The sequence below is a fragment of the Lepidothrix coronata genome, unplaced genomic scaffold (genome assembly GCF_001604755.1).
Source record: "Lepidothrix coronata isolate B3197 unplaced genomic scaffold, Lepidothrix_coronata-1.0 Scaffold152, whole genome shotgun sequence".
Lineage (NCBI taxonomy): Eukaryota > Metazoa > Chordata > Aves > Passeriformes > Pipridae > Lepidothrix > Lepidothrix coronata.
In genome coordinates this window covers 2,786,425-2,799,294 of record NW_016690332.1, presented here as the reverse complement: position 1 = coordinate 2,799,294, position 12,870 = coordinate 2,786,425, and the positions used below count along the sequence as shown (strand labels likewise).

At 37.9% G+C, this 12,870-nt stretch overlaps 1 protein-coding gene across 5 annotated transcripts in view; it reads left to right on the top strand.

Moving 5' to 3' along the window:
• The window catches only part of LYRM4 (LYR motif containing 4), a 90,743-nt gene that overhangs the window by 14,181 nt on the left and 63,692 nt on the right, over nt 1-12,870 (top strand). For 3 of the 5 annotated variants that reach the window (XR_001877002.1, XR_001877003.1, XM_017828750.1), the window contains exon 2: nt 10,110-10,230. The exons of 1 other annotated variant lie outside the window; for it this stretch is intronic. Coding sequence is in view for 2 of the 4 variants with exons in the window: in XM_017828750.1 (XP_017684239.1) it covers nt 10,110-10,230 (121 nt within the window). In the remaining 2 variants the exon portion in view is untranslated. Of the gene's footprint in view, nt 1-10,109; nt 10,231-10,889; nt 11,050-12,870 lie in introns of those variants that run through there. One more of the 5 variants, XM_017828752.1, reaches the window with a different exon arrangement.

Genomic DNA, 12,870 nt, shown 5'->3' with positions numbered 1-12,870 from the left:
AAGTATGGTGGGTAGTTCTGGCACACAGAGGTGCTGCGTTATTTATGATGATGAAAATCAGCTATGCCTGCCTCAGAACTGCAAATCTGTCTCTCTGGCGTGGTGAATCAGTCGCTCAGCTTTACCGAGCAGAATATTCTTTTCCCTTCGAACCTCGCCTCTGTTCACCCATGGATCCTCCTGCTCTGTCATCTTGTGAGAAGCTGCATCTGATTTCCTGTGGGGATGAGGAGACACCCAGAGTTTGTATCTGTTGCATTTCTGGTTACTGTTCCACTCTTGTTTAAGGATGGAGTTTTCAGCCCCTGTTTCTTTCACGCTAGTGTAATCACCGGTAAAGATTGTGTAGACTTCCATATCCTGTAACTAATTAAATAGAAAAAAATACAGAAAGAAATATCTAGTCCTCTTGACTCTCTCTGCCTTAGGTAGTGTTCACAGTGTACAAAATAACTTGCGTTCCTTTTTTTCTGAGCCTTGAAACATTACATGCATTGTCCAAAGGCTTGTATTTACAATCCCAAATGTCTAAAAATAATATTCAGTACTCTGTTGTATGCACAAAGTAGGATGATGATTTTGTTATGAATTCCAAATTGATTTTTTTAGGCTCTAGATTTGACTAATAGGCTTTGCATATATTAGAATTTTCTATGCTGCTAAGTATTACATTGTAATTTCAAGTATCCATCATTGTTGTCAAAATTGATGTTGCAGATTTGCTAAACTAAACATGCAGTGCTTTGCTATAAATGAGGGAAGGTCATTGAGCCATATGGTGATAGGAGATCCAGTGGGGGATGTTTGTCATTACTGACTGAGTTATAAGGAACAAAGATTTTTTTGATCAGCTATAAAGCTGATAGAAATGGATGAGAGAATAAATACTGGATAATAACTTCAATGTTCTAAATCCTGTAACTTTTAGTATGTTGTATATAAGCAGTCTGAACATGTGGTATGTTATTTCATTTGGATTGTTTAATAAATTGTATTTCTGGTTTATTGTTGTCTTGGTCATGAGGTGACTGAATCCTATCTAATTTCAATGCAATTTCTTTTACTAGATTCATTTTGGACTTACAATGCTTAAATCCCTCTATCTCAAAAAACACAAGTTTACTTGAGCAAAAACCAAGAGGTAAAATTAATCATCTTTATTACTAGAATCTAAGGATCACTTTTACAAAATAAAACTTTGTTAGGAATCTGTTCAGTATGCTCAAAAGTACTAGTCTATCAAGATGACGAACAATGCTTCACCTCAGGTGACCTTTAGAGAACTATTTTCTAAGTCTTTCATAAGTCAAAATATCTCATTTATTCTAAAACTCTATGCTAACAACACATTTCTGATACTCAATCCCTTTTCTCTTCTAAGGAATTAGCTTTTCTATAATTTCCATATTAAAATAATAATAATACGGGTATTGTAGATGTTTTCTATATCTGAATCTTTACTTTCAGAAATAATGCTCTGCTTCAGAAATGTTGTATCAAAATCTCATCATCATCCTGACCAACCACATTGCAGTCCAAGAAGGTAGAATATTCCAAGGCTTTATGCCTTGCTGTTTAATTAAAAGTAAGCACTACTGCTTCATCAAAGGCAAATCATTTCCCACTGTCAAGTGGGAAATGCTTGCCTCCAGCAAGGCTGCTTAGCACCCAGTGGGTTTCTAAATGAACAGTTACAATCACCAAGGGGTGCACTATGTTTAGCCCCCTTCAGGGTACCCAAGTCACAAGCTAAACTGTCTCTCTTCTTAGAATGGAAGGGGAACCTCCAGCTATGCTGAAGAGTGAAATGTTGGCCACAGCACTGGAGTAAAACTCTGATTTTTCCAGGAAAATATAGTGGAATTTGTAATGATAATACACAGCAGGCCAGGCCTTTTTAAGAACTGTTCAGAAACACTAGCACAGCAAATGGAGTGGTGTATATCTGTCTCAAAAGAAAGAAGAGAGAAATCAGCTTGGTCAGGGTTTGAACTTGTAGTTTCATGGCATTCTCCACCTGGTAACTGGACTGTTAAGCTTCCCCAGTGTCCTGGTGAGCAGTTGGCAGGGACTTGGCAGTGAAAGCTCAGCAGAGAGCTATTACTCATTTCAGACCATCAGGACACTTTTCATCTGTAGCAAATTCTGATTCTAGTTCCTGCAGCACATCCTTGCCCTCATTAACTGAACAACTTGTTCAATTGGGTCCTTCACTGGTAACCCTCTTTTTTAACCTCTCCTGCAGTATAACATTGCAGTTGCAACTCCAATTAAGATTAAAAGAATGCTTTCATTTGAACATCTTTACTTTTTTCTTTTAACTTTGACCTTCCAAAAAACATTCCCTTCTGCAAAGATTCGTTACACTTAGAATCAAGTCAATATTTTTAGAAGTATAGCAACAAAAATGTATGTTTCAATGAATGACAAAAATAATCATAGTTAACTGTGAATAGCACTGATAGTATTCTGGGACCATGAAGAAGGAAGTGTTTGGTAACTGAGCTGTGTGCCCTGGCAGCAAGGAAGGCTAAGAGTATCCTGAGATGTATCAAGAGTTGCTCAGCGAGCAGATTGATGGGAGCGATTGTCCCTCTCTACTCAGTGCTTGGTAGATCATATCTGTAGTAATGCATCCACTCTTGCCTTCCTCAGCCCTCCATACAGGAAAGGCATGGACAACCTGAAGCCAGATGAGAAGAAACCACCAGAGTGGCTGAAGCACTGTGAAAAAAGGCTGAGGGAGCTGTCTGGCTCATCCTGGAGAAGAGAAAACATTGAGGGAACCTAAAAGCAGCCAGTAGATCAAAGTATCCAGAGGTGCCTGACAGGAGAAAAAGTGGCAGCAGATGTAAAGTGCAGGAAGAGGGGGTTTTCAGACTGGCTCTAAGGAAAAGCTTTTTCCTCTAAGGACAGCCAAACAATTGAGCATGTTTCCTAGCTAGGTGACCTGGTCAACATCCTGTTTTTAAAGACATGGCTGGACAAAGCTGTGAGTAATCTAATCTGATGCCATCACTGACCCTCCTTTCAGCAGGGGATTTGGGAGGAGAGACCTTTGAAACTGATTTCCAACATGAATGACTGTTGATCGGGTGGTCATCCGTGATCTCTGCTTTGAAATGGGTACAGGCACAAACTGATGAAAAGATACAGTCAGAAAAATAAGTTCTTTCATAAAACAGCCACGAGTTTTCTTTTTAGAGTTTTCTCTCTAAAACTTTTTAGAGTTTTCTCTCTAAAACTTTTTAGAGTTTTCTCTCTAAAAATCTGGGGAGGCATTTTTGGGTTTTGATTGATTAAAGAAAATGAAAGGGATCTCACGGAAAAGGTTGAAGTTTTTATTAGATATTTTGAGCTCTGGGATGCAAAGTAGCAATATTTGCTTCAGAAATAAGCTACAAAACCTAGTATCTGATCATACAGCGTGTATCATATGCACTGGGTCACAGTCACCAGCTCTCAAATGTGGTTTCTAATGTTCAGCAATCTTTATTCCTCTTCTCTGTTCTTTGAGAGTAATCATAGAATCACAGAATCAGCTGGGTTGGAAGGGACCTCCGAGATCATCAAGTCCAACCCTTGATCCAACACTACCGTGGTTACTAGACCGTGGCACTAAGTGCCACATCCAGTTTCATCTTAAAAAACCTCCAGGGACGGAGAATCCACCACTTCCCTGGGCAGCCCATTCCAATGCCTGATAACCCTCTCTGTAAAGAATTTCTTTCTAATATCTAACCTAAACCTCCCCTGGCACAGCTTAAGACCTTGCCCTCTCATCTTGCTGATAGCTGCCTGGGAGAAGAGACCAACCCCCACCTGGCTACAACCTCCTTTCAAGGAGTTGTAGAGAGTGATGAGGTCTCCCTTGAGCCTCCTCTTCTCCAGGCTGAACAACTCCAGCTCCCTCAGCCTCTCCTCACAGGACTTGTGCTCAAGTCCCTTCACCAGCCTTGTTGCTCTTCTCTGGACCTGCTCCAGCACCTCAATATCCTTCCTGAACTGAGGGGCCCAGAACTGGACCCAGTACTCCAGGTGTGGCCTCACCAGTGCTGAGTACAGGGGAAGAATCACTTCCCTGGACCTGTTGGCCACACTGTTCCTGATCCAGGCCAGGATACCCTTGGCCTTCTTGGCCACCTGGGCACACTGCTGGCTCATGTTCAGCTTCTTGTCAATCTAAACTCCCAGGTCCCTCTCTGTCTGGTTGCTCTTCAGCCACTCTGTGCCCGGCCTGTAGCGCTGCAGGGGGTTGTTGTGGCCAAAGTGGAGGACTTGGCACTTGGCCTTTTTGAACCTTATAAATCCTCTCTCATAAAGTATTTCTAGTGCTGCTGTGTTCCAAACATATGCCTTAGCAATTTCTTTGAAACTTGTATTTTGTGTATTAGCAGAGAAACCAAGTAATAGCTTGTAGGTTTCTTTCTGTAGGCTTTTTGTGAAGACTGCCCAGTGACTCTACTTCATTAGAAAATTTGAGGAAATAATGCTGAGTTAACCAACAATATAATTTTACTTTTTCTTTACTCTTCTTTCCTCCTGTCCCAGCATCCAGCCACCACCCCCACTCCACCAAGCAAATCCTGTTTCCAGGAATAAGCTTTGCTTTGATTTTTAGAAAACAGGCAGGTGGTGATGGTGTTGTGCTATCTCTTGAGGTGGCATTGCTGAAAATCTGTCTAGTGATGGAGTTTGAGGAACACCTTGATGATAAAACATTGCATCCACACCTCTCTGTTGGTCTTGTGTTTAATTAGACAAATCGCAACTACTTCCCTATGAAGTACTTACCTCCTAGTCTCAAACACACATCTGTTGTCAAATGTTCCTTTCTTTAGTATTAAATAGTAATTACATGCAGCTTTTGCTTCACCTTTATCGGTGTCTTTCAATGAGACCTTTATAGAGGAAAAAAAGGTTGTAAATACATACATATATATGGAAATATGTATGAGTACACCTGCATATATTTATATAAATAATCATTCCCTCTGAAGCAATTCTGTATATGGAGACATACATCTTCACTAATGCTAATAAAACTTTAAAGTAAGCTAAAACGATTTTTCTGCATATAGTTTTTTATTGTAAAAATTTTCTATTTTAAATGACATGTAATTCTGGAAATATCGTAAGGCAAATCTCATCTGGTGCACATTTTGCTAGTAATAATGGAAAATTCTGAAAAATCGTGTTGTTTCTACCTTAAGTTAATAGATGTTAATTGGAAGGCAGCAGTCGTAAGAAAATATAATTTAGTGAGAGAAAACTGACCTTTTCATAAAAAGGATCCCTCATTTGATATAATGGTACTGTATTCTAAATCAGTATCCCACTTTTGTACATTGTGTCCTGAAATAAAAGCATCATATAATTCATTCCAGAATTATTAACCCTAGTGGGCTTCCTAGAGGTTGGCTACTGATCACTTGCCTTAATTTATTAAATACAACTCAAACTAATAAGGAAAAGTGCATTTTACTCTAGACCTTTTTTGAAAGTTGTGAATATTCTAACCTGCTGGGCTCTTCCCTTGTACTCTGCTTTGCTTGCACAGTATATGTACCACAATCCTCCTGTTCTACCTTTGCATGTGCACTCAATGGCTGAAAACTTATAACAGCCATTGTTTTCGCCATATGTTGCCTATAACTGTGGTGTGATCTATTAATACATTGTACTTGTTGACAATCACAAAGACAAGAGATGTCAACATGTTTGTAAATGTGTCTTGAAAAGATGACTTAAGCCTTTAACATGTTGTAATACTGGTAAATGCAAAGTGGTTCTGAGAAAGACATTGGTTGGCCAGTTTTATTTTGAAAGCTTGGTACTATGTACTTAAAAAGCAAGTATGTTTGCCTGATGCTTCACCTTCTTTTCTTACACTCTGGCTTAGCAAAGCACAAAGATTTTTAATTTTTTTTGGCCAGGCGTGACATAAGTAAACATTTTGAAATAAAAATATCTAAATCCCTGAGCAGATACTATTTTCCGAAGTACCTCAGTTGCGATTTCATTTTTCATTAGTAGTCGTTAGTTCAGACTTTGCTTCTTACAGGCTTCATTTTTTTGAGGACACATTAGGTTTTTGATTGTGCTTCAGAGAAGAAAAAAGAGAAACTCTTTCAAGGTAGAGTATTAGGACAAATACTGTTTTCTCTGTGTTTTTTACTATTATTTAGAGCCATTGTTGTCTCTTAACATTAGCAGGTAGTGCCCGTTGCCTGTAAATCTGCGGTAATGTTTTGGCCCTGGTGTTGTTCGCGCATTAACCCCCAACCACTCTTTCTGTTTTCTGCTGATGTGCATCTGTTACCTTGTGTAGCCACCCACCTGCGGTGGCTTTGGTCTGAAGCCATTGCACCAAGTCTATTACTCATTGAGTAGATTCTTTTGATTTAATTGGGAACTAATTGTGTGACAGATGCATGTAAGTAAAGATCACACGAAGTGTTTTGAGTGTGCACAGTAAGAGAGTGCCAAGTGAATATATTCAACTGTACACTCTTGCTTGGGCCCCGCTGTCACTAGCTTGCTGGAAAGTCTTTGCAGAAGATAAAATCAAAGGTGTTCTCTATTAAAATTTCAGTGCACTTGGATGACAAAAGCAAAATGCCTTATTGCGTCTTTCAGCCATTTTTCAATATCTGTTTTCAAAGAACAGTGAGAAAAACAGTGCATTGTGAAATGTAGTTCAAGTTTTCATTTACATTATGTTTCTTAATGAATACTACTGCATTAAGAATTAGACCTTTCCCAAAGGTCTGTAGGAGCTCTTTGAGTGTATGTATCCAAAATTGCTTTCCCATTCTGTTTCTCTGGAGAGTTTGCTTGGTACCTTCTCACTGAAGAGTCCCCTTTGTTTACATGACTTGCTTAACCTTTCTGAAAGGGATCAATTGCAAACTATATCCAACGAAATTAGAACTGCTGTATTCCTTCCTCCTCAGTGCTGATACTCATCCAATCCCATGCAGAGTATATGAAGCTCACTAATCTGGAAACAAAAAACCAAAACAACAAAAAATGAAGTTAATTCTTGTAGTACATAGGCCTTCTGTCAGGTTACCAAGTTGGTCTGGCTCACTTGGGCCAAATCAGACTGACTGTGCTCATCTAAAGGAGGCAGAGGGAGGGTTTGTGCCTACCAGGGAGCATGGCAAAATTGCAGCAGCTCCTCTTCACTCACATTGGCTTAAACTTGTTGCAGTGCTGTATGCCCTCTGTTCCTTAGTGCCCCCTTGGATAAATAATCATCCATATAGTACAGCCACTTGTTCAGTTGCCAATCTGCCTTTCATCTGCCTCTCTGTCTTCAGATAGTGCTTCTTTTAGGTTAGTCTTGTGAAGTTTCATAAAGATAATCACTGTCACTGGCATTTTGAGCTGTGCCTTCAAATGGTACGTTTGGTTTTAGTATTTATGCTTCTTGAACTGAAAATACACTCCATTAGAGTAGCTGGTCACCTGAACACTGTTCATCAACCAGAAGATCTTTGGAGCAGTGCTCTTTAAAAAAAAACCCCAACAGATATATGTCTGAAAAGAACAAGTTCTTTTCATAGCATGTGTATGTTTACTATATGTTGCTTACATACACTACTGTACTTTCAGAAGAGCTCCGTTTTTTCATGGACTTGAAGCAATATCGGAGTTCTTAGGGTAGTTCTTGCTTTTAGTGCCTACTCAGTTCAGAAACTCTTGAAGTGGAGAGAGCGTTGAGGTTTGGATTTGACACTGCTCACAACTGTTGTTGCATATAAAAAGTTGTTATTTAAAAGAAAAAACACTCACAAAAAAACCCTCTACTCCAAACCTGCCAGTTTGTTTATATCTTAACACTTTTTACATAATTTTAAAGAATTTGAATGTTGGTAAAATGTTCCCCTGGCACCTGTCAATGGGGAGGAAAGGATGTTTTACAGTCATTATAGTATTGGGTTTGAGCTTTGAATTGAGCTCATCCTTATTTTAGGTGATATATTGAATCTCAATGTAACCTTGATAAAGAGTAGTGTCAGGATATAGAGCTAGTCTTTAAAGTGTGTTTAGAGAATAGTGGGGGTACATTGATTTAGCTGTAGAATTAAGATTGTGTTAAAGACTATGTAAAATTACTTCCTTTGGGTGTTAATATTCATAAAAGTTTAAAGTAATCATAAAAGGTAAAAACAGTGCAACTTTATGATTATAGATAAAAATTGAACTGTTTTCTAAGTATGTATCTCTTCTTTCTCAACAATTGTTGGATGTAGTGAGAGGAAGAGAGACAAGATGTAACAATTAATGCATCATATGTACAGAACAAAAAAAAAAACCCACCAGCTGTAGGCATTATACTGAACAAGAATTTGCTTTTGTCCCATCTATCTTTTTTATGTAGATAGCGTTTACTCGTTTGTATTGCATTTTGAAAGACTTGTACCCACTAATGGATACTTGGTGGTGGTGGTGTTTTTACTTTTAAGCTGAATATGTTTATGTTAGTCTTTGTATCTCTTGGAAATATGTCCTTTCAGAAAATATATGTTTCTGCACAGTTTAACCTACATATGTATATGGGGTGATTTGAAATCAATCCATTATCAAGCAACAGAATTATACTATATCCTAATGATTTGAGGTTGTTTCTTTTCTAGAAGAAATAATCAGCTTCCCCTTCAAATCTTGCTGGGACAGCAGCTGCAGATGAGAATGAGCTTCCATATTTAATACGTTCTATTAACTTCAGACATACAAACACACACACACTCACTCCTGCACCCCAGTGTCACATTATAGGTGAACAGGCCCTAATTAAAAGCACGCACCATCTGCCAGTGTGCGGCAGCAGAGTGGCACTCCATTACCATCCTGATTCCTGTGATTGAAATGTATTATTTATGAGCTCAAAGAGAAAATACACTGCTTGGCTGGTGAAAGCTGCATTAGGAGCTGGATAGCACCATCTAATGGAACAGAGTGCCACTGGCTATTCATCTTCCCTCTTCTTCCTCTCCCTTCTTCAGTCTTCTCCTACAATAATTTTATTTTTCAATGTTGTCTTCGCATTTTTTGATAGTGTTTTAGCCAATTTTGTCTCTCAAGTTCCACTGTTATACAAGATTGAAAAGGGTTGTTGAAATATTAAACTATTTATGGTATTTGCAGCAGCCTTTTGTTTCTTTCCAGTGCCACATGTAGGGTTTTACTTTCTGGAGTAAAAGTGATATTGATGTGATGTGGTGGTACAGAATTGGGACACTATTGAGATAGCTGAGCAGGATTAGTTTACTGCCATTTCTCCTGCCCCTCCCAAAGACCCATGTAAAGAAAGTATCTACCTCTAAGTCTGAAAATTTTATTTTAATATGGAAATGGGCCCCATTTTGTATTGAGCAGTATTCTGCAGACTGCAGTTGGAAAGAAGAGGCAGTTGGAAAAGGCTACAGCTTTAGATCTTCCTCTCTGAAAGCAGAGATCATAGCATCTTCCTGCTTGCAGAATAATGTCCTGTTATTGCTTCTTAGTGAGGAAATGGGTGAGGAGATGTTGGAATGAGAGGTGAAATATACCTTGGCAGGAGAAGAAAAGGATGACAGGGAAGGAGTCCTTTTTGTTATGGCTGGTCCATCAGTCTGCCTTTGTTCACTGCTAGTTTACAACATCAGACCTAGTAAAAATATATAATGTATTTAGTGGCTAGCTCAATGACCTTTAAAATATGCAGGTTAAGAATAGTCATACTGATTCAAAATAATCTGGGAAATGACTTTCTGGTCCTTAGGCTTTTGTTTTGTTCTTGAGCTTTGCAGTATTCATGCCTGGCATCCAACAGTATTGTTACAGCACTAAGGATGGATTGATATGTGAAATATTAAATGTTTCTACAACAACTTCCAGTAAACCCACTTTTTTTTTTAATTAAAGAATCTGGACACTGTTTGAATTCTGGCAAGACAAGACCCTGAATAAAAAGATATAGGAATAAAATTGGGCAAAATATGTATGTGTATGTGTGTGTATGCATTTTTTTCTTTACATTAGCTTGTTTTAAGGAATGTTGAAATTTCATAAATTGTGGCACACCTGTGAATACACATCTTGCTATTGTTTGTGTTTAGAACGTATGCCATCAGAAGGATAAGAGATGCCTTCAGAGAAAACAAGAATATAAAGGATTCTGAAAAAATAGAAGAACTAGTGAACAAAGCCAAAGCAAACCTAGAGGTTGTTCGTCGGCAGGTATGTTTATTTCTCTCATTTTATCTAAGAGTTGTACCCTCCTCAGTTAACTATCTTATGCCACCGGAGGTGGAAAAAATAGATCCTTGCTCAAAACATCCATAGATGAATGTTGATTTTTGTATGTCTGAGTTTGAAATCATGGGAAACATCTGTTTGTACATGATGGTTGCAATAGGGGGATTTAGGGTTGTTGGTTCCATTAACTGGAACAGGCCTTGCTGTCAAAAGTTTATATGCTCTTGTTACCTTCTCTGCTGTTTGTTTTGCTGTCTCTTCACTCTGCTTCTCTATTCTGCCCCAATTTTCCTTTGAATCTATTTCCTCTAGGTTATGTGTATTAGATTCCTTTCTTCAGCCTTTCCTCCTCACATCATTGGATGAGTGTGACACTTCAAATAGTCTTGCTTTCTTCCGTGTTTGTTTTTTCCTATGTCCTGATACAGTGTTAGAATGAAAAAATCCTAAAATGAATTAAGTAAATTCTGGGTAAATGTGTCCATACAGCACGATACATTTTTCTTTGGATTATTTGAGTCGCTGGCAATATTTTTCTTGTCTGAGTAGCATTTATAACATCTCATTTAGACCCAAATTAAGACTTCGTTGAACTTCAGATACTTTTTAACTTCTCATACATACCCACTGTCTGTCTACAGTGACCACTGGAAATTGGAAGGAAGCAAGTTTCTACATCTGAACTCTCTAAGGGCACTTGCAATGCTTAAGCAGTTCCTCCTTGCAAAATCTTCACTTGCTGACACCAGTCAACACTCAGTAGTACTTTTATTAAGCATCAAATGAATATGTGCACCTGTTCCTCCATGGTTTGTTTTAACATGCATCTTTAAACAAACCACAGGTCAGTTAGATGGATTCTTATTTCAGTAGGAAGCTGGGCCCTTTGATTTGACAATTAAGTATGAATACTTAGGTGCAACTTAAATTATTTCTTTGGCGTGTCTTCTTCCAGGAACAGGTGTTGTTTTGTGCTACCATAGTTTTGCTATCTTTTTTTAACCTAAACACTGCTATTTTTGTATTTTAAGTGTTTCTCGAAGAAACAATTCAGATTGGATTGCTACAATGCAATTGCATTTAAATGTTATGGTGTTTTTTCTCATATCTGAAAGTGATAATTAGTCTTTTCAGCTCTTATTTTTGAGGTTTTGTCTTGGAGAGCCTTGACATCCTTGAGACATCTCCAGGGTAGTACTAGAGGCTGGAGAAGAAAATGAAGGAAGGGGTGTCACAGGAGAAGAGTCGGGTATCACTTGTACAAATCTGACCTAGTAGTTAGTCTCTTGAGTTCTAATCAGTAAATTTATGTATGTAAAATACTTAATTATTACAAACAGATTGGCGGTCAATGCTCCACTACATACTACCCTTAAAGTTAGTATGGGATACAAAAATTACTGCTTAAGCTTGCTATATGTATCTTAAATGTTACATATAAGCAAAAAACATCAGTTACCAACCTGTTGATGTCTGGTGTCAGGTAAGGTATCTCTCAGCCTCGGTACCACATGGGGTAGCTCGCCTTGAGAAGCATCCCTGCTCAAGGGACAGTGGCTATGGAGGGACCTCGTGGCTGCAGATATTTATAGCGTAAAGTCTGTGAGGTGGAGTCAGATCTTCTGCTGTGTTAATGCACTTAACACAACCTGTCTCCAGGTTTTTTGAGAGTGTGGTGCTGAGTTCTCACCAATAGCATCACACAATAGGATTAACTTCATTTATGCCTTCTTGCTGTGCATCTGCCTGGACCCAGGTTCAGTTGTTGAAGTATCTCTTAAATCAAATCTTAAATGTCATGCTTGTAGAAATTTTCCAGACAAAGTATAAGCGTTCAGTTTTGGAAGGGTTTATCTTACATGTTTCCAGGAGTAACAGACAGTAACACACAGAGTAACATAATACACAATGGAACTTTTTAACAAAAAATAATCTGATAAAAGAAAATTATTTTATCAAGATAATTCTTTTTACACAAATCCCTGTAAGACTTGATGTTTGGGTAATAAAGATTTTTTTGCTGTAAAAAATTGAGAACTTTTGTGCTTTGCAGAACTTCTGTTGTGTTTCAGTGTCACTCACTTTCAGCTGTAAAGCAAGAGATAAATATTGTAAAAACAGCAACTGTCTTTAAAGCCAGTTTTTCATTGGGACTATTAAAAACCTTAGCATCTAAATTCATATTAATATTTACTTGCTCTTAAATTTCATCATACTCTGTGGAAAAAAATTCATTCTTCCTCCCCATTTAATTGAAGATCTAAGTAATGAAGTCATCTGGCATTATTAAGACTTTATATTTAAAACTAACCAAGCATAATATAAAGTGTTTTTATTTTTAAATGCAGAAGTACTGAAGCAAACATGAGATGTAGCATACAGTTTTTTGCTAAGTTTGGGGTTTATTATGATGTAGATCATCTTGGTATTGCCGACTTTTTCATAGTATGTTGGTGGAAATTAAATAATATCCCTCTTTGTTGACAATTTATTGTTACTCTAAAATCAAATTTATATTCACTTTACATTCTAATTTATGGTTTAGTCATCAAAGTGACCATTGAAGTGTAAGGTTCATAAATAACTATTTGAATCAGCCTAGTGGAAAATGTGAAATAGTGA